Genomic DNA, 26236 nt, shown 5'->3' with positions numbered 1-26236 from the left:
GAGCAAGGTAACTTATTTTCAACTGTCACATTCTGTCAAGAAGCATTAACTTCCATTTCAACACACATGTTCATCTTTACAAGAGAAACAGCCTCAACCTATGAAATGTGAAATTTTGCATAATTAACAAAAATAAAATAATCTCAACCCTGTAGTAAAAGCCTATTGTCCACACTTTGTTTTAGGATTTAAAAATACCCTACCAACATTTCAAATTATTTAATATAGTAGTGGATAAGACTTTTAAAAAAGTCAATTTTACAAATTGCTTGCATTTTTCCATTTATCTGCAGCCCAAGCTGGACTTAACCATTTCTAATGAGAAGGATCCAGTACTGCTAGGATCTTTATGTTCTGCTCATAAACCCAAGCATCAATCAGTCCTTGATACTACCTTACTACTACTGAGTAGTATCAAGGATTGCTTTTTCCGAGCTCAAGATCAGAGCATCCCAACACATAGAAAGTCAAGGAAGAGGGCCAGGAGACCTGCGTGGCTAAATAGGGAATTGCTGGGTATGCTCAAGTGGAAGAGGAGAGTTTACAGGTGATGGAAGGAGGGGCTGGCCACTTGGGAGGAATATAAGGCTGCTGCTAGAGGATGTAGGAAGGCAGCTAGGATGACTAAGGCCTCCTTAGAATTAAACCTGGCGAGAAGGGTCAAGGACAGCAAAAAGAGCTTTTTCAAATACATGGCAGATAAAACTAACACCAGAGGCAATGTAGGCCCACTGATGAACGGGATGGGTGCCCTGGTGACAGAAGATACAGAGATGGCAGAGTTACTGAATGCCTTCTTTGTCTCTGTCTACTCTGCCGGAGGCAGTCCTGAAGAGTCCTTTACCCCTGAGACCTCAGATGAAGTCAGGTCAATGGAGCGGTTTGCCTTAGTCGATGAGGAATGGGTTAGAGAAAATCCATGGGTCTAGATGGGATGCACCCGCGGGTGCTGAGGGAACTGGCGGAAGTCATTGCTAGACCGCTCTCCATCATCTTTACCAAGTCTTGGGAAATGGGAGAGGTGCCTGAGGACTGGAGGAAAGCAAATGTCACTCCAGTCTTCAAAAAGGGCAAGAAGGAGGACCCGGGTAACTATAGACCGGTCAGCCTCACCTCCATCCCTGGGAAAGTGATGGAACACCTTATCCTTGGTGCCATCTTAAGGCATATCAAGGATAAGAGGGTTATGAGGGGCAGTCAACATGGCTTCACCAAGGGGAAGTCATGCTTGACCAATCTCCAATTTATGAGGAAATAACACGGTGGATGGATGATGGCAGAGTGGTGGATGTGGTCTACCTTGACTTCAGCAAAGCATTTGACACAGTCTCCCACAGCATCCTCACAGCTAAATTGAGGAAGTGTGGTCTGGATGATCAGGTAGTGAGGTGGACTGTGAATTGGCTGAAGGAGAGAAGCCAGAGAGTTGTAATCTATGGGGCGGAGTCTAGTTGGAGGCCTGTAACTAGTGGAGTGCCTCAAGGGTCAGTACTGGGACCAGTATTATTTAATATATTCATCAATGATTTAGATGAGGGAATTGAGTGTACTATCAGCAAGTTTGCTGATGACACTAAGCTGGGAGGAGTGGCTGACACGCCAGAAGGCTGTGCTGCCATCCAGCGAGACCTGGACAGGCTGGAGAGTTGGCAGGGAATAACTTGATGACATGTAACAAGGGAAAGTGTAGAGTCCTGCATCTGGGCAGGAACAACCCCAGGTTCCAGTATAAGTTGGGGAACGACCTGTTAGAGAGCACTGTAGGGGAGAGGGACCTGGGGGTCCTAGTGGACGACAGGATGACCATGAGCCAACACTGTGCCCTTGTGGCCAAGAAGGCCAATGGCATCCTGGGGTGTATTAGAAGGGGGGTGGTTAGTAGGTCGAGAGCGGTCCTCCTTCCCCTCTACTCTGCCCTGGTGAGACCACATCTGGAATATTGTGTCCAGTTCTGGGCCCCTCAGTTCAAGAAGGACAGGGAGCTGCTGGAGAGAGTCCAGCGCAGGGCAACGAAGATGATTAAGGGAGTGGAGCATCTCCCTTATGAGGATAGACTGAGGGAGCTGGGTCTCTATAGTTTAGAGAAGAGGAGACTGAGGGGTGACCTTATTAGTGTATATAAATATATAAAGGGGGAGTGTCATGAGGATGAAGCCAGGCTCTACTCAGTGGCAAACAATGACAGGACAAGGGGTAATGGGTACAAACTGGAACACAAGAGGTTCTACTTAAACTTGAGAAGAAACTTCTCAGTGAGGGTGACGGAACACTGGAACAGGCTGCCCAGGGAGGTTGTGGAGTCTCCTTCCCTGGAGACATTCAAAACCCGCCTGGACACATTCCTGTGTAACATTATCTAGGTGTTCCTGCTCCAGCAGGGGGATTGGACTAGATGATCTTTTGAGGTCCCTTCCAATCTCTAGCATACTGTGATACTGTGAGTAGGCTAAGTCAAATTTATATACTGTATGTAATGGAGATATTTTACTTTCAAGCAACAGAAATTTAAAATCCATTGTTTTCAACTGCTTCTCTCTATCTGGCAGTGCTTCTTTGCTTTAACACACTTAATGCAAGCCTAGCTGCATTTTCTCTTGCAGATACAGATGACTCACATTAAAGCTGCATTAAAAATGAAACAAACTGACCTATATAATAAACATTTCTTGAAACCAAACCAATATAATTGAAAAATTAAAAATCCCATCAGAAGTTGATAATAATTTACCCTATCTTAAGCCTGCTACTCAGGCACTCCCATCAGCAAACAGAAAAATTCTCTTAAGTTAGTATTCAGTTGGGAAACAGTCAGCTTGTATCCACATACAGTATCTTGGTTGCTTCTTTATAAACCATTCTCTAAAAAGTCTTTAGTTATTAACTCTCCAAGGCGTCCAATACTTTCATGATCTGTTGTTTTATGGCTTTGGTAGCATCACCTGCATTTGGAATCAAATACCTTAAAAAAGAAAAAAAAAAATCATTAATTCACTATAAAATTATTGAGCATTAATTCCATAATTCTTGCTTTGATTTTTCTTCTGGCACAACCTAGGGGGAAGCAGGAGGGGAATATATTGAGATGAAAAATTACTGAGAAAGTAACATTTAATTCCCATTTATACTACGAGATGCTTTCATTTGTGAACTTAGAACTGTTGAGTAGTACTTCACAGGCCATCCTGGAAAGGAAAAGTTCTTCATTAATTGACAGTAGCATAGATCAGAGAGGTTAGGATCTCTACAGACAGCACTGTCTGACTGAAACACAGCAGTCCTCATATTTTATTTTTATTTTAATTCTCATATATAGCTCTATATATAGATCATATTTATGATCCTCCCTCTTCTGGATTTGCTCCAGCCAACAGGGTGGTGATGAAGTAATTCAACAAGCAGCAAAGTTCTCTGCAACCTTTTCGTTTATCTGTGTCTGACCTACTACCCAACTAATTTAATTCTAAGAAGTCAACAGGCATAAAACAACTTCTCTAGTTAGCTAGGAAATTCACTTCTTGTAAAACCAGAGCACCCCTGCACACTGTTCTCCCCAAAGAAAAGCATGAGAACATGTCCAACTGGTGTCACCAACTTTGTTAGTGCCAAGAAACAACAGGCTACACCAGCAAAAAACAAGCCCTACGTACCCATTCCTCTGACTAACCCCAGCTTGAGCACACAAATGCTGCACATGGCAATACCTAACTTTAAGGAACCAGGTTTCAGGGGTTCAGAGTTTTGAGGTTACGCTTCTGGACTCCTTGTGCAATGCACAGGAAGAGTTTGATGTCCCAGAAAAGACAACACAGAAGAAACACCACTTTCTGAAATGCCACTTTTCACAAATCCACACTTTTGGCTGCAGTACTGTCTGCTTTGTTTTCATTTAAGACATATAACAGAAATCCAAACCAGTTGCACGCATCCCATCCCCAGCAACTGTCATTGCAGACCATGGAGTTCCTCTCTGCTGGGTCTTGTAAACTCTACTCATTCTGCTGACCTTTTTCTAGTTCACATTTGAATTATCTGTTTCTAAATAAAAACTATTACTTTTCAGCTCAATTATAGCATGCCCCTGATTTCCTGTTTACAGTGTTCTGGATATCGTTAACATCTCTGCTACTGAAATGGCTTACCTTTCAACTGCCAAAATTTCTATGCCTGAAGTATTACTATTTCCATATTTAAAGGTGATCAGTTCTGGATGTTTCTTCTTAGATGTGATTTTCACTACAGAGTTGAGTGCCTGTCGAGACTGTATGTAGGCCAGTCCCTTTCGTGATGGAATCTCTCTCAAACAGTACATATGAGTTGCTGTTACTAGGAGATGACTTTAAGGAAATGAAAAATACATGTTAAATTTGCTAATGAACTAAATATCAGTTACTTAGAAAGTTAAATTCTACAAATAAGTTACTTAGAGGGAGACAGATGGAAGTTCCCAAATCTGACCCTGACCAAGAGAAAGTCTATCATAATTTTCTGCTACCTAGATTCAACAGGGTTTGTACTCTTTGGGGAAGCCAAAGCATGTTCTGCTCTTGCAAGATTAACAAGGTCACTAAATTTTAGGGGCAAGATGGGTGTGTACTAAAAGGCACAAACAAGTAGACAAGAAAAAAAAAACACAGGAGCCACAGGTACTTGGGTCTACCTGGTCTTGAAAAATAAGCCTATGTATACTGAGAATACTTCTCTTACTATCTTGTTTTACAAAGCAAGACTTCATACTAGGTTTTGTACATAATTACCATTCTGTAAAACTGCAAATACAAGAATGCAAATATAGTGTTAACATTTTGTTCTAGGTTGTTTTACACCTTTATTTCCTAGTTTAATATAAAGAATAACTTAACTGGCTCATATATATATATGTATATATATAAAATATGTATCATGACAGACATTTTGATGAAGCTTAGAACTAATTCCAGTACCTGGGAAACATATGTCCATTTTCTTTTACTTCATTACAGGGGAAATTATACTTCACATCAGGTTTATTTATCCATGTTTGGATGTTGACAACCTCTTTTCGATCATCATCTGACATCGAAGAGCTATCAATTTCATCTGTTTTTAAGGGAAGAGGTAGAAGTAAAAAAAAAAAAAACAAAAATATTTTCAAACACAACATCAGACAATTTTTCAACTCACTAAATCCACTGCAGCTACACTGGTTCAAGCCAAGGCCTACCTAGCCATAAACAATCGTTCAGAGTGAAGAAAGGAAAAGGCATGCATATCTGATATTTCTCTTTTAATTCTCTCTCAGCAGACAACTATTTTCAACTCAGGGGACTTCTTACACTTGCAGTCCAGACTTGCCTTGCAGCCATGTGAACTTTTTGCATCTACAACACCAATAGGTTTTGGCAAGGACTACCAGAACCACGTTAACTACATGGGTGCGTAGTACTCAGTTTTCTACACTTTTTTAAACTATTTATTTCAAAGCAATTCAGAATTAAAGCCATGCTTTTCAAAAGGTTTCCACCAAAAAAAGAATTATGAAATTTAAATGAATGAAATAAAGCCCATTCTCATTTTGCATAATCACAGAATGGCTGAGGATGGAAGGGACCTCTGAAAGTCACCTGGTCTAATTCTCCTACTCAAAGCAGGGCCACCTACAGCAGGCTTCAATTTTTACAGCAAATTGCAATTATTTACCACAAAAAAAAACCCACACTAAACTTCACAAAAACAATTATACAGAAACAGGCTCACTTTTCGCATTCTTCTGTACCAAAGTAACATGAACTTTACTTCTTATACATTGGGTTTGCTTATTCAAATCACTGCAGTGATTCTGCTTACTTACTAATAGTGCTTTTAAAAGTAAATGTAAATAGAAATTAGCAAAGAACCATTACTGAAAATATGTTCTAGACAGGTCTTTGAGGATGTGTTTTTTTGAATCCACGTAGACTTTGCCAAACACTGTAATGGATGCTCAAAAAACTGTGCAAACTTAATTACATGGTATTTAGAGCAGTATCTCATTAGTGTTAAACTTCTGCCGGATAGTTCCATTTTGCTCCTTCCAAGTTCTTACAGCAGACAAATAATGATCAGCTGTTTGTCATCACTCTTACTTAAACAGCTTGAGATCCTATGAATCTATCTCATTAATCTTCCTAAACTATTTCCTTTGCAAGTCAAAGATTCTTAGTCTAGTTGTTTGTTTCTCACACAGAAGCCAAGTACGCCTTTTGGGCACAGATCAGTTACTTGTGAGATGACGACGGCTGGGAGTGAGCTAACGCTAACAGAACAAACCAGGACAGCACCAGGTCTGTGCCATTCTAATGTTGGCACTGGTCTCAAAAATAACCTCCGCTTTGTGAAAAGTGTGAAATTCTGTTTTGTCTTGTTGTGTCCTTTTTGTAATTTTTCAACTAGATAAAAAACCCCAACCTCCCACAATAAAATTTGCATGCTTTTACGTGCATATTAAGAGATTAATCAATTATTAATAGATTCAGTGCTAAAAAGCAAAGTCCAAAACACTGGAGAGGTGCATACACATTAGCCATCTAAAGTCTAGCTCCAGCTATACTTTCAGTATAGTGCCCTAGGCACAGCCGTAACAAACACAATCCAAGATGACAGAGAAATGTCAAGTTGTAAGACAGTTGTAAAATGCTCTTTTTAGCTCTCAAATTTAATAACTTTGTCTAAATAAGCTATTCTAGGTAAAAGGAAATCTTCTACTGTACCAGTATCATATTCCTCTTCATCTCCGATGCTGAATACTGGTTTCACACCACGGTAGGGTTTTCCTACTCTGTCACTGCTGCTTACATGTCTGTTGGCAATGAAATGGGCAGGAGAGAACATGGGGTGAGAGAAGAAAAGCAAGTTGCAAACTGATGGTATGACACATACAATAACATATTAGCAAAGTGTAAACACAACTGTGCAACTGAGAAGGATGAGAGAATTTTGTGCAGCTGCCTGCAAGGAAGCTGTGACTGACCCAACAAGCGATTTGGTTAGTGAAAGCATGTTTTCAGTTACTTGGCAAGGCTGACTGTTGTAATAAAGAACATGAAAATAAATACTTTTTTGTTTAAAACAAACCAACCAACCAACCAAAACAAACCCTCCAAAACCCAACTTCTGACAAAATACATTAGAGACCTGAAAACTGACAACATGCCGAGAAGTTTCTAGCATGAAACTGAAACATTTCTGGACAGTCAGGACAACTTTACAAGGATTCCAAATTGGGATGGAGGAGAAAATGAAAACTATTAACTAACATGTCTAGAAGCTCATTTTTCGTTCCTCAGAACAAAATACCTTAAGCACTTCGAAGTGGGGTTATTATAAACCCTACCTTGTAGTGTGAATTCTGACTTCCTGTCCATTACTTTCTCCAGCATGTGCCAAATTCCTACCTTTCTGCATAGATACTGACCTCAAAAGTCACATTTAAATCTATTTCTACAAATTATATTAAGTGACACAAAAGCACAACTGAGTCTTAGTGTTTGTCATTAACGGTTGCAAAGCTTGAGATATTTTAATGCTTCAACCCAGAGTGCTGTGATTACATGGTCACAGCTCTGAGGTTAAAAGTTCTGGCCCTCAATTGCTGGGAATACCTAAAGAATATAAGAAAACCTAAAGGTTCAGAGAGCCATAAACAAGGTGATTGCTGAAAAAAAAAAAAGAATCACTAAAGGCTAAATTATTTTTGCCTCTAGAACTGGCAACATGTTGTACTTTAAAAAAAAACCAACAAAACCAACCCAAAACAAACAAAACCAAAATACATCTGTCCCTTCCTCCCATTTAAATCCTATAACCTTCTGCCCCATATATATTTCCTATAAACTATGTGCCCTAGTTCCTAGTACTTACTTACACATGAGAGTATATTTGCAAGAAAGAAACCTTTCAAGATATCTTTCAAGAAAGAAACCTTCATTTTTAGTGATGTAGATAAAAGTATTTAATAGGAGAAGAAAAGCCCCACCCAAACCCAAACCAGAAATGCATTCTACAATGAAACAAAAACTAAACATATAAAAACATGCTCATTAGTGTTGAAGGCAATAAGCATCAATGACACTGACAATTCAAAAGGGCAGTGCTTCCATATGGAGGCTTTTGTGAATATGCTTTAATAATACATAATGAATTGACTAAGAAAGCACAACTAAATAGTGTTATATTGAATTACACAGAGAGGATTTAAGATCTTACTGGTGTTTACAAGTCAAAGTTAGTCAAGACAAGAGAAAGTAAAAAGCTATTTTATAAAAATCTGGTAACATTTCAAACTAGAAATGGATTTCCTTTAACCTGTTTACATGGAATGCCATCATTACATTGTTATAAATTGAATGCAGTTCCTTTTAGTGGCAAACCTTCAAAATGAAATATATTGGTGATAAACACAAAGTGGATCTAATTGAATGGATGGGAAAAGAATGCCATTACAGGCTTTTAAGAGCTTCAGTTTTAAGAGAACAAGTCTACTAATCTATGATCTATATTCCTTTTCCCAAGGAAAGAAGATAAGCTATGTGAGTGAAAGTAACAAATAAAATAACTGAAATAAAATCTCAATATATCAAAACTTCTTGGCTATAGATACAGATTGAAGTGTCTTTCAGTTATAGAATAGACTCACCAAGTGTTTTAAGTTAACCATATTCTAAAACCTGATCAATAAAATGTGGGAGGAAACCCCCATAATCTTTAGGATTTCTACATTAACAAAACATATTACGTGATACTGGGATATTCCTGCTTTAAGAATACTAGTTAACATTATTACTGTTGGTTTTGCTCACACAACACTATTCTTTCATGCATATGGGTAAATCCTATATCAAATTATGTGGAAACTACTTGAAAGAATTGGTCCAAAACCCTTGAAAACTCAAACAAAATTTAAAACCTTCATTATTTTTTCCAGCACCAATCTTCATGCTTTTCAGTCTGTAAGAGTCAAAAGCTAAGGAATTTTATATAACCTCAAGTCACAGTTTTTATTTCTGAAATAATTATAAGGCAGTAAATCTCAGATGACTGTGAAGAGACTCCACATTTCTGTGAAAATGTGGTAGTTATGTGAATAAGACGAGGGAGAGTTGCATGGCATATTATTAACTCAGCACTTCTATTTTTCCAGTAATGAGAACCTCTGTTTCTATCAGCATGTTCTATCACCATGTGATGAGAACCATATGATTTTAAGATTTCCAGACAGAATTTACGCATGGGTTCCCCATTAGATCTAGGCTCTGATGATGCTTTATGAACAGTTTATAGCAAGTCTTTTTTGTAGCTGTAGTCTCACTTGCTAAGACCTTAAGCCATAATTTGTTCAATACTTGCTCCTGGTATCTTTCACTAATACAAGTCACTAACAAAATGTATACGGGGAAATGACAAGTAAACCAAAAAAAAAATTCATAAAAAGCAATAGTAAGGAATAGAAATAACAAAGCAGAAACTAAGAAAAGAAAGCACTGCCAATACATTCTTTTTCTACTAGTTCCCTGATGAGTACTTGTAAAAACTGATAGCTTTAATATATTCAACCTCCCTAAATTAATATAAAAATGTGTGAGCAATTTTGTCAGTGTAACCAATGCTTACAGATATTGCAATGCCATGCTAAGTACAACAAAGGTGGGTTTAGTCAGACTGCTTAATTATCAAGCTTACCGCTCCAGGCTTGCTCTGTCTGGCCAGGGAATATTGAAAGGTATTCTACAGTACATTGGGGCAGAGGATAAAACAGAAGAATTAAAACAAAAAAATAAAATTTAAAGAAAAAAAAATAAAAAAATCTAAATAATTGAAAGGCTCTGTATTGGCAATGTGTCTTCTTCGAGGAGGATGCTTATCAATAAAAGCTTCATGACAGTTAGCCATGAGGTTGAGAAATATCTGTAAAAGTTCCACTAGAAGATGAGCTCTTCATGCTTTGTATGGCTTACACATAAGCCTTACTTGAATTCTCCATGCAACAAAAACTACTACTGAGTGGTATTTAAGAATATTTTTCCTCTAGTTGTGGAGTAATTTTAAAAAATCCTTTTCCAACACAAAAAGAAGCAGTAATTTGTACCTGTACACCAGCTCTGTAAGATTCTTGTGTACCAATATCTTAGCAACATAAACCTCCAAAGGCTGCGTTTTAAAGAACTCTAAAACAGGCTATTCAAGTAAAGCTTTGTCAGATGAAAGCTGTTACTAAGTATTTGGAATGATGACCTCCAACTTTGAGAGTCTTTTAACACGCTTGCACATTCTTCTTCCCAGCTTCATTTGAAGATACAAAAAATAAACACGAGTTGATTTTGAGTTTGAAAAGCAGCTTTACATCAGGACTTGAAAAAATATCAAGATCTTCAATACTTGACATGATGGGGCAGTAAAAACCCCAAAACAAAACAAACCCAACCAACCAAAGAAACCCCCGTCTGGAATCTTTCTGTTATTCACCCATTAAGAGTCAAGGATGAAGAGGAACTGAAATAAAAATGAAATCATTCTTGACTTTTAGGCCCAATACAGAACTGACACACTGTAAGAAGTCAAACTACCATGCAGTGACAAATTCCAGATGCATGTTTAAGAGAAAAGGCTGCTCACAGTGATCTTTCAATACTAAGGCAGCGCAGTAGCCTTACTGCATCATGATAAAATTACGAGGAGGATAGGAAGCCTAAAAGCTGAAACTTTTTTCCTAATTAGCACAGTTTTCCCATTTACAAATTAGCCACCTGAAACAGGAAGCCATTCCCCATTGCTAATTCACAGTGAGATATTAATGACATACCTGTCCACTGGAGTAGATGTATTTTCAATAAAACTAATAACTTTTTCTTTCACATTCACAGATTTAGTCTTTAAAGCAACTGTCATTTTATTCACCAGGGACTTTACTCCTTTTCCATCACTTGAACCATTAGGAGAATCACCCTGTAAAAGTAACTTCTCTCAGATAATCCTATAAAAATAATTATATATCATCTCTAGTTTGTTAAGAAAGGAAACAGGCTATAAAACAGTAACCTACTTTCTGGTAGCGAGTACAGCATTAATTACAGCAGTATTATTTTAGAGTTCTACCAAATGACAGCAATAATATGTGTCTGAGCTAAAGATGATCCAATAAAGTAAAGCAAATTTAATAATCCTCATTAACTAAGCACTCTGCTGCAAAAATCTAGAGGAAGGAATTCTATTAACAGTAAATTTTATCCAAATTAAAAGCCAAATTCTACATATAACAAATTAGCTGTAGAAAAGAGACAATTTTGAGCTTTCCCATGAAACTGAATGCTAGTTTTATAGTAATTTATTCCCAGAGTGAAGAGGAGACAGGAAAAAGAATGGTCCATTACATATTCTGCTGGATAATGACTACAGCAAGCTTTTCCTCTCAAGGGGATAAAAATATTTAGGTCACCTCCAGCTAGACAGTGAATATAGTTGGAAATTAAATACATAACTGAAAACAATGACTTGCAGCAATCTATTTTACAGAATAAAATAAGGAATATAAAAATATTCAGTACACCCACAGCTCCCATTCCACTATACCACTTAAGCTTAAAATTCACTTGCATCAACAGAGGAGTTTATGCTACTTCTTGAGCCTGAGGTACTAGCAATCCAGTGGCCATATCCATTTTCTGGTGCTTCCACATTGATATCTGCTAAGTGCTGCTGGAGGGCTGTTAAAAGACCATTAAAAAAAAAAAAACATTCAGAACTACACTGGAACTAGTCTGTTGATGGAAATGCTGTATATCCAAGACTAATCAGTAGCAATTTTTGCTTCACATGATTTAATAAAACAGATAAATCCAGATACTACTATAATCATCCCCGGCTTTTCTTTCAGTAGTGAAATGGCATTAGGATAATCTTTATTTTAGTAAATAAAATCGTTAAAATACAGCAGCAACTAAAAATTAATCACTGGTTTGATCCTAAAGATAACTGTTATGACACTGCAAATACTGTCTAGTAATGTCTCTATACTTATATTGTAGCACAAATCTTTCCACAATCAGGTTGTAGAACCTGAATGACTCCAGAAACAAACTGCAGATTTATGAACTGATGGTTTAAGAAAAAACAAGTTAATAGTAATTATGAATTAACACCTTCATACAGATCTGCAGTCTACAGAGACTAAACATCAAGGACAAGAACTTAGAATGAGGGCATTTCCCACATCCTGTATTAAATTTTTCTCCATTCAGAAATGTGAGTAAGCCATAGCAGTTAACCACAAATGTGCAGGTGCACAGTGTTGATTTGCACAAAGCAAAAAACTGACAAATGAGAACTATTTGTTATTCCTTTAGCTGATTTTTAGCCAAAGCCTAGTAAAAATACCGACAGCATTAATACATCAAGTTTTCTCAAGCCAAAGCTCATTATTAATAAGCTTACCCATAAATCCTCCTTTGGCAATGCTTACATACTCCTTATTTTTCTGCAACAGAAAAGGCATTTTTGGTTGAAGCAAACACCTGTGAAATGAGTTTTGCAAGCGTGGTAATGACACATGGGTTCATTTCATAAAAACTGTAACCTTGAGTAATGTAAAAACACTTAAGATTTTAAGGGGAAAATATTTTGCCATTTAGTACTGATGTTATGGGCAGACATGCTTTATTTCAGCTATTAAAATCAACAGCAATTTAGATGTACCTGTAAGAAGTGTGCTAGCACCATGTTCATATACATATCTTCTTCTTCCCTGCCACTTCCCATGAAGCAGAGATGTTCCCCACCAGCTATGGAGCCAGACTCAATAGATTGTTTTTGTGCTTCTAATAGGGATTTTACAGATTGTGCAAATTCTGATGGGTTTTGAAGCATCTGTGGAATGAACAAACATTGACACCAGAATACTGTAACACCACTTGTGAAAAGATAGAGACATTAAAAATTGTTATCAGTTGTTGAGCACAAAGAAGGCAATATCAGCATTGTACAAGATACATGCACACAAAAAAGCCTGACTGAAACCTCATGTTCCATGAAGAAGAGTGAGAATGGTCCTTTTTTTACTCTCATTCCACGTTGCTCTCCCCAGGAAAGAAACGTAGCTAACTAATTTTTTAGTGTATTTTTGCAATATTAGTAGAAGAAGTCTTTGCAACTTTCATGTTGCATTAAGTTGGCAATATGGCAGAGGGACCGATTTCCTTATTTCGTATGCTCGAGTACAACACATTCAAACTCTGCAGTTTTGAAACCCTTAAAAATACATAGAATTTCTAGGTGTCAGTAAGGTCCTCCTCTTGTTGTCTCACTGCTAAGTATTTTTCTCATTTACTTATCAAGATTTTGAAAAAACAAAGCTACAATCAGGAGTACAAAGAAATAGCTGGGATTCTTAGCTCTCTCAACAAGTCAAGGCTGTGGTGTCCTGAAGGGCTATTTTAAATTAATAAGGAAATATTGACCTGTAACTGGATTTGGGGGAGGGAAAAAGAAGAGAGGAATTCGCATTACTTTCCCTTTACACTGCCATCAAATGAATAAATACAAAATAACAAATACACAATCTAGCCATCAGTAAGTCAAACTGAATTTTAAGTGGGGTTTTCGTAGAGCCAAATGCTAATACTTTATTGCACAGGTGCTAAATCTCACTACTTCATCTAAGACTACCTTTAAATGAGATGGATTCAAAGTGCTTTCCTCATTGCCTTCCCTTAAAGTAAGTTGTATGTACTTCACACATACAAGTATATAAAATGCACTGAAGTTCCATTAATGACTTTTTATCTCAAAGATTATTCCCCATACAATGTTTTCCTGGCATTAAACTTCTAAAACCAGAGATGAACCTGGTGACATTCATCCAGCATGGTTCATGAAGGATCCTAAACATACCAATTCACACACTGCAGAAGTTAATTCCAATATGTAATTTAAATACATATGAACTAATCGCATCCAATTGAAGAATTGTCATCATGGACTTCTTTATCATGTATTATTATGTTTTTAAACTATTTAGTAATTCATATTGCTCATTTCCACTTTATTGAATATGATGTTCAATTAAGGCTAGCAGGGCACCCACACACCGCAGGGAAGGTTTCTTCCAAAATAATTTTTGATCTATGTTAAAACCTAGAACATTATATCATAGAATCATTTAGGCTGGAAAAGAACCTTAAGATCATCAAGTGCAACTGTAAACCCAACAGTGCCAACTCTCTACCACTAATTCATGCCCCAAGTGCCACATCTACAAGTCTTTTAAATACCTCCAGGGGTGGTGACTCAACCACTTCCCTGGGAAGCCTGTTATAATGCTTGACAACTCTTTCAGTGAAGAAATTTTTCCTAATATCCAATATAAATACAAACCTCCCCAGTGCAACTTGAGGCAGTTATCTCGCTACAACCTCCTTTCAGGTAGTTGTAGAGAGCAGTAAGGTTTCCCCTGATCCTCTTTTTCTCTACTATATAATTATACTTGTGCAAAGAATACTGAATAATGCATTATTTTAATTAAAGAGATAAAGATAATAGATGCAGAATTGAGTTTCTTAACTAAGTTAAAAAAGCCTTTTATGGATATATACACTGAAATCATTGCATGCAGCATCCACAGGCTGCTTGAAAAGGAGTAGGTAGAGAGTTAATCTAGAAGTGAAGAATACACTGTAAGACAGCCGAAGCATAAACGATTCGGGGGAAAAAAAAAATAAAGAAAAACATGATTGAATGTTAAGAATTAATAATCAAATGGAAATGACAGCAAAGTTGTTAATGAAGTAATTAGTCTGTAGTACATCTCAGTTCACAAATTAATGCACTTCCTCTCTCATATTGCACTGCAAAAATTTTAAAGGAGCAACTAAATTCTTTTCAAGATGAGCTCCTTACAAGCAGGCTGTAGTAAGACTGGCTGGGGAAAAAAAAGAAAATTAAAAAACTCTACTTGTTAAAATTAATGACACCTTTCAGTAGAAATTACAATGCTAAAAAGAGGTTTCTCCTCCAAGCAAGGCTTTAGGCAGTATGGGTTTCCATTTCTAACCAAAAAACAGGAAGTCTGGAATCCCAAGTTCTAATGTCATTAAGGACTAAACTTCTCAGTAAAATAGTTTTACCAAGCTCCTTTAGGGAAGCTAACTTTTGAAACCTCATCACACAGCTAGGCACTGCAGTACAGAGCCTAAACTAGTTTATTTTTTTCAAGACAGATATTTCTTTCTCCTTCTGTTTAACTCAGGATTTAAAAATCAGTAAGGAAATAAAAAGCATACATACCAAATCTGAGTCTAAATGAAATGCTGTTGATAAATGCCCAGCATTGTATTGCTCTGCAGGACGACAATCCACTACAAAGAACCTTACTCCTTCCTGAAAGAGAAGGATTTTGTCCATTACAGAATTGTAGAATCATGTAATTATTGATGGGAAAGCACATAATTCAAATATATGTTAATACTAATTCCAATACTACAGGAACCACTCAAAGGGGCTAACATCTACTGAAAAACCTTATTTCATGCGATTAATCTGAACTTCTGCAGTTACTGGACCACCAACAGTATTCCAATAGCAATTTCCCATTAATACATCAGCTTGCACATCATAAAGGATCACTCAAGTGCAATACATACAGTTTAATTATTTCATCTCTATTGAGAAGAAATATAGTGGGTATTAGACCACACATCAAGACATCAGGAGGGACAACTCTGAAATGCCAATCCAACATTCCATTACTACACAGCACGTAAGGATAGCTTTATATCCCACTGAGTTAAACAGAATATAAACAGATGCTTAACGTGACTTGGACTAGGGGCAGAGGGGAAGAACATGCATAATGAAAGAGGCCTGGAAAATGCTACAAAAAGCCAGTAGTCAAGAAGAAACATTGCAAACTGCCTACACTATTATCCATCTATTGGTCTTAAATACTCAAAGTGAAGTCCCTGCATCTAAGTATGTCTGCAATTAACTATCACAGAAATAGCGTGTATAAGTTGTTTTTTTTGTTGTTGTCATTGACAGAAGACAGATAATTTCATAATAGCATTATTCTCAATAGTACTGAATTTAGGCTCTTTAGAAAAGCCAGGCCTGGCAGACGGGGAGGGGGAGTTGCCCTTTATGTTAGGGATAGGTGGGAGAGTATGGAACTCTCTCTGGGAACAGATGATCAGTTAACAGAGAGTTTGTGGGTCAGGGTTAAAGGGAGAACACCTATGGGAGACATTACTGTGGGGATCTGTTATAGTCTGCCTGATCAAGAGGAACCTGTGGATGAAGCACTCTATACACAGACAGGAACAGCCTCACACTCGCAGGCCCTTGTCCTCATGGTGGACTTCAACCACCCTGACATCTGTTGGAAGGACGGTACAGCCCAGCACAAGCAATCCAGAAGGTTCCTCGATTGTGTAGAAGACAACTTCCTTCTTCAAGTAATAGAGGAGCCAACAAGGAGAGGTGCCATGCCTGACCTCATGCTAACCAGTGGGGAAGGGCTGGTTGGAAATGTGATGCTCCAGGGCGGCCTTGGTTGCAGTGATTATGAGATGGTGTTGTGGTTTAAACCCTAGCCAGACAGCTTGTTCGCTCACTCCCAGTGAGTGGTGCCGGGCTGGAAGCAATCGAGGCCCCCCCCCCCCCCACACCGGGCTCTCCCCTTCCCCGCTCCCGGAGGAACAGGGAGGAGGATTGAAATAGTGCAACTCCCACGGGTTGAGGCAAGAACAGTCCAGCAACCAACGTACAACACAAATTACCAACGTACAACACAAATTACCACCGCTACTACCAACTACAACAATGATAAGAGAAAATAACAAGGGAAGAGAATACAATACCACCGGCCAAGAAACAAGTCCGACCCAGAAGCCCTTGTCCTTCCGGCTAACTCCCAGTTACCCCCCCTGCCCCTGGGCATGACGTGCTGTGGTATGGAATACCTCTTTGGCTAGGCTGGGTCAGGCGTCCTGTCTCCGCTTCCTCAAGGCTTCCCCTCCTCCCCTCACAAAGTCCTTGGTCAGGGTAAACATCACTTAGCAACAACCAAGAACATCGGTATCACCAGCACTGTTCCCAGGCTGGAAGTCAACCCAGAACATTATCTACCCCTTATTCCATACCATTCATGTCATGCTCAGATCCCACATTTTCAATACACCATTGCTCTCCCACATATATACATCCATATAAACAGACCAAGAGATCATTTTCTTAGTGCATGGACCAATTCCTGTAATGCTGCCGAGTCCATTCGGTCCATGATGTCAGGAATCTTTCAGGGCAGGATAGGCTGTGTGCAGTACTGGATCGTTGCCTGCTGATGCTGGTAGTTCCTTTAATGCGGAACTCACCTGGTTCTATCAAAGTTCATTCTCTGTTGGGATGATGGTTGGAGGGAAGTCAGGGCTAGATGCTGGTGACCTGAAGACATCTAGCTGATGGGCTATAAAAGTATTACACAGCAGGCAACAGCATACAGTTGAGTTCACTGGCTGTTTTCCCCTAAAATCAAATCCCCTTGAGGTATACATCGGGCTTCCCCATCTTCCCGCATTACCCACCAAGTATATCCAGGTCCCTGAGCAAAAGCAATCCCACGAGTGGGTTTGCCTTTACCTGAAGCATGAATAACCCAGACTGTCTTCCCCAGCAAATTCTTCATATGCACCACGAGAACTTTGTCCCCCTCTACAATATGTAAAAGTTCTGACTGGGCTGGGCCGGCCCTGTTGGCAGATCCTCTGGTGTTGACCAACCAGGTGGCCTTTGGTAAGTGTGTATCCCAGTGCTTGAAAGTTCCCCCACCCATTGCTCTCAGTGTAGTTTTTAACAGCCCATTGTACCGTTCGATTTTCCCAGAGGCTGGTGCATGGTAGGGGATGTGATATACCCACTCAATGCCATGCTCTTTGGCCCAAATATCTATAAGGTTATTCTGGAAGTGAGTCCCACTGTCCGACTCAATTCTCTTTGGGGTGCCGTGTCGCCACAAAATCTGTTTCTCAAGGCCCAGGATAGTGTTCTGGGCAGTGGCATGGGGCACAGAGTATGTTTTCAGCCACCCTGTGTTTGCTTCCACCATGGTAAGCACATGGCGCTTGCCTTGGCGGGTTGATGGCAGTGTGATATAGTCAGTCTGCCAGGCCTCCACATACTTATACTTCAACCATTGTCCTCCATACCAAAGAGGCTTTAACCGTTTGTCTTGTTTAATTGCAGCACATGTTTCACACTCATGAATAACCTGGGCAATAGTGTCCATTGTTAAGTCCACTCCTCAATAACAGGCCCATCTATATGTTGCATCTCTGCCCTGATGGCCTGAAGTGTCATGGACCCACCAGGCCAAAAATAATTCACCTTTCTGTTGCCAATCTAAGTCCATCTGAGCCACTTCAATCTTAGCCGCTTTATCCACTTGTTGGTTGTTCCAGTGTTCCTCAGTGGCCCGACTCTTGGGTACATGGGCATCTACATGACATACCTTCACCACTAGGTTCTGCACCCGGGCAGCAATATCTTTCCACAGTGCAGCAGCCCAGGTGGGTTTACCTCTGCGTTGCCAGTTGCTCTGCTTCCATTGCTTCAACCACCCCCACAGGGCATTTGCCACCATCCATGAGTCAGTATAAAGTACTGGCCACTTTTCTCGTTCAGCAATGTCCAGGGCCAGCTGGATGGCTTTCACCTCGGCAAACTGACTCAATTCACCCTCTCCTTCAGCAGTTTCTGCAACTTGTCGTCCAGGACTCCATACAGCTGCCTTCCATCTCCGATGCTTTCCCACAGTATGGCAGGACCCATCAGTAAACAAGGCATAATGCTTTTCACTTTCTGACAGTTTATTATATGGTGGGGCCTCTTCAGCACGCACCGCCTCCTCCTTTGGTGACATTCTGAAATCTTTGTCCTCTGGCCAGTCCATGATCACTTCTAGAATGCCTGGACGACTGAGATGTCCTATTCGAGTTAGTTGTGTAATTAGTGCAGCCCACTTACTCCATGTAGCATCAGTTGCATGATGTGTAGAGGAGATCCTGCCTTTGAACATCCAGCCCAGCACGGGCAAGCGAGGTGCCAGGAGGAGCTGTGCTTCAGTGCCAATCACTTCCGAAGCAGCTCGAACCCCTCCGTAGGCTGCCAGTATCTCTTTCTCAGTTGGGGTATAGCTGGCCTCAGATCCTTTGTATCCCCCACTCCAAAAGCCGAGGGGTCGACCTCGAGTCTCCCCTGGAGCTTTCTGCCAGAGGCTCCAGGTAGGACCGTTCTCCCCAGCTGCAGTGTACAGTACATTTTTTACGTCTGGCCCGGTCTGGACAGGTCCAAGGGCTGCTGCATGAACTATCTCACATTTAATTTGCTCAAAGGCTTGTTGTTGCTCAGGGCCCCATTTAAAATCATTCTTCTTCCGGGTCACATGATAGAGAAGGCTTACAATCGAACTGTAATTTGGGATGTGCATTCTCCAGAACCCCACAGCACCCAAGAAAGCTTGCGTTTCTTTCTTATTAGTTGGTGGAGACATTGCTGTTATCTTGTTGATCACATCTGTGGGGATCTGGCGATACCTAGCTTGCCATTTTATTCCCAAAAATTGAATCTCCTGTGCAGGTCCCTTGACCTTACTCCGTTTTATGGCAAAACCAGCTTTCAGCAGGATGTAGATTATTCTCCTCCCTTTCTCAAAGACTTCTTCCGCTGTATCGCCCCACACAATAATGTCATCAATGTATTGCAGGTGTTCTGGAGCTTGCCCCTGTTCCAGTGCAGTCTGGATCAGTCCATGGCAGGTGGTAGGGCTGTGTTTCCACCCCTGGGGCAGTCGGTTCCAAGTGTACTGGATGCCCCTCCAAGTAAAAGCAAACTGTGGCCTGCACTCTGCTGCCAAAGGAATTGAGAAAAATGCATTGGCAATATCAATCGTGGCATACCACTTGGCTGCCTTTGACTCTAGTTCATACTGAAGTTCTAGCATGTCCGGTACGGCAGCACTCAATGGTGGTGTGACTTCATTCAGGCCACGATAGTCTACTGTTAGTCTCCACTCTCCATTAGACTTTCGCACTGGCCATATGGGGCTATTAAAGGGCGAGCGGGTCCTGCTGATCACTCCCTGACTCTCCTGTCTACGGATCAGCTGATGGATGGGAATCAGGGAGTCTCGGTTGGTGCGATATTGCCGACGGTGCACTGTTCTGGTCGCAACTGGCACTTGTTGTTCTTCGACATTCAGCAACCCCACAACAGAAGGATCCTCTGAGAGACCAGGCAAGGTGGACAGCTGCTCAATTTCCTCAGTCTCCAAAGCAGCAATATCAAAAGCCCACCGGTACCCTTTTGGGTCTTTGAAGTACCCTCTCTTGAGGTAGTCTACGCAGAGGATGCATGGAGACTCTGGACAAGTCACAATAGGGTGCTTTTGCCATTCCCTCCCAGTCAGGCTGATTTCAGCCTCCAGCACAGTCAACTCTTGGGATCCTCCTGTCACTCCAGAAATATAGATGGGTTCCACCCCTTGACAGCTTGATGGCATCAGGGTACACTGTGCACCGGTATCTACTAGAGCCTTATACTTCTGTGGGACTGATGTGCCAGGCCATCTGATCCACACAGTCCAGTAAATCCGATTGTCCCCTACCTCCACCTGGCTGGAGGCCGGGCCCCTCTAATGGTCATCACAGCGTTGGACACTTAAGTCGTGGTAAAACGGATTATTCTTCGTTATCACAGGAGCTGGAGTAAAATCAGCTCTTGCACTCCATCTGGGAAACTGCTCACCAGAGACTGAAGCCGTAGCTCTCATGGGACGATCAGTCTTGGCCCTTGCTCCCCTCTTCAGTTCACTCACCCGTTCCTCCAAAGCTGAAGTAGGTTTTCCATCCCACTTTGTCATGTCTTCTCCATGATCCCGCAAGTAAAACCATAGGGTGGCCCGTGGCATACACCTCCTGTATCTCCTCTCTCGAACAATAGGACGCCTTTTGTTAATAGCCGAGATGTGTGTTGGTACACATGAGGAGCTGGATAAATCAGATAGATCGTCCCTCAATTGTTTGAGGTCCTGGCACAGTTTTTCCACAGCTGAGATGATGGAAGGGGTGAGATTGTCTTCGAACTCTCGGAGTTTATGAACCATTTCATCCACTGTTAGTGGTACTATGTCATTCCAGGTTACCGTTGCCAATGAATGGGCATATGATGACGGTGCATTCCGTGTAAGTTTTTGCCACATGGGTCGTGTACATTCAACTTCATCTGGATCTATGGGTGTATCCCCGTTATTCGGCTTGATGTGATAGATCATCTCTACGATGGCTGATTCCCACAGAGACTGGATGCCTTTGCCTATAGTAGTCCACTTGGCTGAACGACTCATAACATCGTCCTTGTATGGAAACCTTTCTTTCACAGCTGCCAAGAGCCACCTCCAAAGGCTGAGGGACTTTTTCTTTTTTGCAACTGCTTTGTCAATTCCCCCTTCTCTAGCAAGTGATCCCAGCTGCTTGGCTTCTGTACCTTCTAGCTCGTGACCATTGGCCCCACTGTCCCAGCATCGGGGCAGTCGGGTGATGATGTGCTCCCCTGGTTGACGGGTAAAATCTTTTCGCATATTCCGTAGCTCGGTTGAGGTCCGAGGTCGAGAAGTTACCTCTTCTTCTTCGTCATGTGATGATGACTCCTGATCAGATTCTGGACCGGGTGGTGAATACACTGTTTCTTCACCTTGCTTCACCCTTCTTGCCTCTTTTTTGCTTTTTCTCTTGCGTACAGGGGCAACCGATATTGGTACGAATTGGTCCTCTGGTTTGGCTGCAGTGATTATCACTGTGGTTTGAGTAGCGACTGTGCTTGTTGCTGGGGGTGGTGCATCTGCTGTGCTTGGAGCTGGGGTAACCGCGCTGTCTGCTGCAGTTGAAGTTTGAGCAGCTGCTGTACTTGCCGCTGGAGTAGATGCACTGTTCACTGCAGCCAAAGTTCGAGTAGCGACTGTACTTGTCACTGGGGGTGGTGAAGCTGCTGTGCCTGGAGGTGGAGTAGCTGCGCTGACTGTTGCTTTGCCCTCAGATCCACCGACATTCTTTTCCTTTTGAAGGTGCTGGATAGTGTTGAACAAGGCCCTGTAAGCATAGGCCAAGCCCCAGCACGTTGCCATGATTTGTCCGTCTCTGGTATGGCCAGAATGACCACACACCTCATTTAAGTGTGTTAATACTTCTTCTGGATTTTGCAGTTGTTCGGTGGTGAAATTCCAAAGTACTGGAGGGGCCCACTGACCTAGATACTTGCCCATACTATCCCACACACCCTGCCACTCATGACTGTCCAGCCTCAGGGAAAATCTCTTGGTCCTACTACATGGTCATTTGACCCCAGGCAAGACCCAAACCTGACTCTGCTTAACTCTTGAAATCAGTTGTGGGCAAAACACACTCTGTATGCGTGCTAGCATGGTGATCCCCATCACGATCAGCAAATAAGTCTCAACAGCATTAAAAGGCCATTCAAAAATTTAAAAACTCTCAAATGTAAATGGTCTGGGGGGAGGACCGGGAGGGTAAAAGGATGTCACCTTCACAGGTTGACCACCCGAGAAGGAGAAAAAAGATGTGTAATTGCTAAGCACTTCTATTATATACCTCCCAAAGTATAAAGGTGGTTACCACACTGGGAACATAAGCCAGATCAGTTTCATGATCAATGATTCTATTGTAATACAAGTCATTACCATAAAGTACAATGAGACAAAAACCTTAGCCCAAGCCCCATACTTGAAAAACACTAATACAGCAAATACCGGATGGACGTAAGGTACGATATACTGAAACTGTGAGATCAAGAGGAACAACCCTGAGAGCCAATAAATCAGCATTGGGACGAGTGGCTATTAATCCGGCCAGATCTGTCGTTATCTCAACCCCTCGAGCCCCACGTTGGGCGCCAAAAAGATCTGTCATGGTTTAAACCCTAGCCAGACAGCTTGTTCACTCACTCCCAGTGAGTGGTGCCGGGCTGAGAGCAATCGAGGCCCCCTCCCTCGGGGCTCTTCCCTTCCCTGCTCCTGGGGGGATGGGGAGGAGGATCGAAAGAGTGCAACTCCCACGGGTTAAGACAAGAACAGTCCAGCAACCAATGTACAGCACAAATCGCCACCGCTACCACCAACGACAACAATTGTAAGAGAAAATAACAAGGGAAGAGAATACAATACCACCGGCCAGGAAACGAGTCCCACCCAGAAGCTCTTGTCCTTCTGGGTAACTCCCAGTTACCCCCTCACCACCCCTGGGCATGACGTGCTGTGGCATGGAATACCTCTTTGGCTAGCCTGGGTCAGGCATCCTGTCTCTGCTTCCTCCTGGCTTCCCCTCCTCCCTGGCAGGGCATGAGCCCCATAAAGTCCTTAGTCAGGGTAAACATCACTTAGCAACAACCGAAAACATCGGTATCACCAGCACTGTTCCTAGGCTGAAAGTCAAAACACAGCACTGCACCAGCTACCAAGAAGGAGAAAAATGACTGCTACTGCTGAACCCAGGACAGATGGTCAAGTTTGAAAACCTCAGGACAGTGAGAAGAGTATGCAGGAAGATCACTGCTCTCAACTTCAAGAGAGCAGACTTTGGCCTCTTCAGGAACCTGCTTAGTAAGGTTCCACGGGATATAGCCCTATAGGGCAGGGGGCCCAAGACTGCTGGCTAATATTCAAGGATTAGCTACTGCAAACTCAGGAGTGTTGCATCCTGACTAGAAGGAAGTGCAGCAGGAGGGCCAGGAGACCTCCTTGGATGGATAAGGAGCTGCTGAGGAAAATTCAAATGAAAAAAAGAGGCTTATAAAAGGTGGAAGCAAAGACAGGTGGCCTGGGAAGAGTACAGGGATGCTGTCCGGGAAGCTAGGGACCAGGTTAGGAAAGCTAAGGCCCAGTTAGAATGAAACTTGGCTAGGGATGTGAAAGGTAACAGGAAGCGGTTCTGTAGGTACTTTGCAAATAAAAGACAGCCTAGGGACAATGTGGGCCCTCTCCAGAAGCTCTCAGGAGAACTGGCTACCCTGGATTTGGAGAAGGCTGAGGTTCTTAATGACTTCTTTGCCTCAGTCTTCACTGGTAAAGGCTCTGAGCACACCACCCAAGTCTTGAAAGGCAGATGCAGGGACTGTGAGAATGAAGACCTGCACCCACTGTAGGAGAGGAACTGGTTCAAGACCATCTTAAGAACCTGAACATGCACAAGTGCATGGGTCCTGATGAAATCCATCAGTGGGTCCTGAAGGAGCTGGCAAATGAAGTTGCTAAGCCACTGGCCATCATCATATTTGAAAAATCATGGCAGTCAGGTGAAGTTCCAGAGAACTGGAAAAAGGGAAATATAGCCCCCATTTTCAAAAAGCAGAAAATGGATGACCCAGAGAATTACAGACCAGTCAGTCTCACCTCTGTGCCTGGCAAAATCTTGGAGCAGATTCTCCTGGAAGGCATGCTAAGGCACATGAAAATCAACAAGGTGCTTGGTGACAGCCAGCATGGCTTCACTAAGGGGAAATCCTGCCTGACCAATTTGGTGGCCTTCTATGATGGGGCTACAGAACTGATGGACAGGGGTAGAGCAGCTGACATCATCTACCTGGACTTGTGCAAAGTGTTTGACACTGTCCCACACGACATCCTTGTCTCTAAATTGAAGAGACATGAATTTGATGGATGGACCACTCGGTGGATAAAGAACTGGCTGGATGGCCACATGCAAAGAGTTGTGGTCAATGACTCAAGGTCCAGCTGGAGACTAGTAAGGAGTGGTGTCCCTCAGGGATCAGTGTTGGGACCGGTCCTGTTCAACATCTTTTATCACTGACATGGACAGTGGGATTGAGTGTGCCCTCAGCAAGTTTGCCAATGACACCAAGCTCTGTGGTTTGCTTGATACCCTGGAGGGAAGGAATGCCATCCAGAGGGACCTTGACTCGCTTGTGAGGTGGGCTGATGCTAACCTTATGAAGTTTAACCACGCCAAGTGCAAGGTCCTTCACCTGGGTCGGAGCAATCCCAGGCACAGCTACAGGTTGGGCAGAGAAGAGATTCAGAGCAGCCCTGCGGAGAAGGACTTGGGGGTGCTGGCCGATGAGAAAATGAACATGAGCTGGCAGTGTGTGCTTGCAGCCCAGAAAGCATTCTGGGCTGCACCAAAAGGAGCGTAACCAGCTGGTCAAGGGAGGTGATCCTGCCCCCTTACTCTGCTCTTGTGAGACCTCACGTGTGTGCAGTTCTGGTGTCTTCAAAATAAAAAGGACATGGAACTGTTGGAACAAGTCCAGAGGAGGGCCATGATGGATGATCAGGGGACTGGAGCACTTCCCATATGAAGATAGGCTGACAAAGTTGGGGCTGTTCAGCCTGGAGAAGAGAAGGCTGCGTGGAGACCTTATAGCAGCCTTCCAGCATCTGAAGGGGGCCTATAGGGATGCTGGGGAGGGACTCTTCATTAGGGACTGTAGTGATAGGACAAGGGGTAACGGGTTAAAACTTAAACAGGGGAAGTTTAGACTGGATATAAGGAGGAAATTCTTTCCTGTTAGGGTGGTGAGGCACTGGAACGGGTTGCCCAGGGAGGCTGTGAATGCTCCATCCCTGGCAATGTTCAGGACCAGGTTGGACAAGGCCTTGGGTGATACGGTTTACTGTGAGGTGTCCCTGCCCATGGCAGGAGGGTTGGAACTTGATGATCTTAAGGTCCTTTCCAACCCTAACTATTCTATGAATAATGGGTTTTAAATTTTCCTCTACTATGACTACATTAGGAAAGGAAATCCAGTTAGTGAGATATTACTTCAAGCTCCCACTCCTCGTATTCAAATCAGCTGTATGAAGCTCTTGGAATTTAGCTCTAGTTACTACAGTATAAACGCATTGCAGTATTCAGATCATTTACAAGGGGGACAACTCCAAGACAAGAACACTTTTTCCTAGAATAGTAAATATTCAAGCATGCTATTAGCACTGAAAATATTTTTTTTTAATACACAAATAAGAAGGGAGGGGAAGAGGAAAGAGTAATAGTAATTCAATATACTAACTCCTTGCTGCTGATTTGCTTGAAGAATTTCTGACACAGAAACTGCTAGACAGAGAGCTTGGCTCAAGTCTGTGTCATCCTCTTTGAGGCCCAGCAAGCTGCTGCCAAAAAGACTGTGGTTGTCCTAATAAGGCAAGGAAAAAAAA

At 41.8% G+C, this 26236-nt stretch overlaps 1 protein-coding gene across 1 annotated transcript in view; it reads right to left on the bottom strand.

Annotated features, from left to right (window-relative positions):
- Nucleotides 1-2446: 2446 nt before the first annotated feature.
- The window catches only part of TBC1D23 (TBC1 domain family member 23), a 45510-nt gene continuing 21720 nt past the window's right edge, over nt 2447-26236 (bottom strand). Inside the window, exons 11-21 of the mRNA XM_061454424.1 lie at nt 26092-26214; nt 15289-15381; nt 12703-12873; nt 12442-12484; nt 11605-11714; nt 10814-10956; nt 9694-9738; nt 6726-6814; nt 4941-5076; nt 4140-4334; nt 2447-2959 (exon numbers count right to left, since the gene is read on the bottom strand). Coding sequence (XP_061310408.1) covers nt 2878-2959; nt 4140-4334; nt 4941-5076; nt 6726-6814; nt 9694-9738; nt 10814-10956; nt 11605-11714; nt 12442-12484; nt 12703-12873; nt 15289-15381; nt 26092-26214 — 1230 coding nt within the window. The 3' untranslated portion in view covers nt 2447-2877. The remainder of the gene's footprint in view (nt 2960-4139; nt 4335-4940; nt 5077-6725; nt 6815-9693; nt 9739-10813; nt 10957-11604; nt 11715-12441; nt 12485-12702; nt 12874-15288; nt 15382-26091; nt 26215-26236) is intronic.

Source organism: Pezoporus flaviventris, unplaced genomic scaffold (assembly GCF_033815535.1).
Source record: "Pezoporus flaviventris isolate CSIRO_AGI_PZ_B2104156 unplaced genomic scaffold, CSIRO_AGI_Pfla_v1 ptg000015l, whole genome shotgun sequence".
In the NCBI taxonomy this organism is placed as follows: domain Eukaryota; kingdom Metazoa; phylum Chordata; class Aves; order Psittaciformes; family Psittacidae; genus Pezoporus; species Pezoporus flaviventris.
The sequence above is the reverse complement of the archived record's forward strand: the minus strand, read 5'-3'. Positions and strand labels throughout refer to the sequence as shown.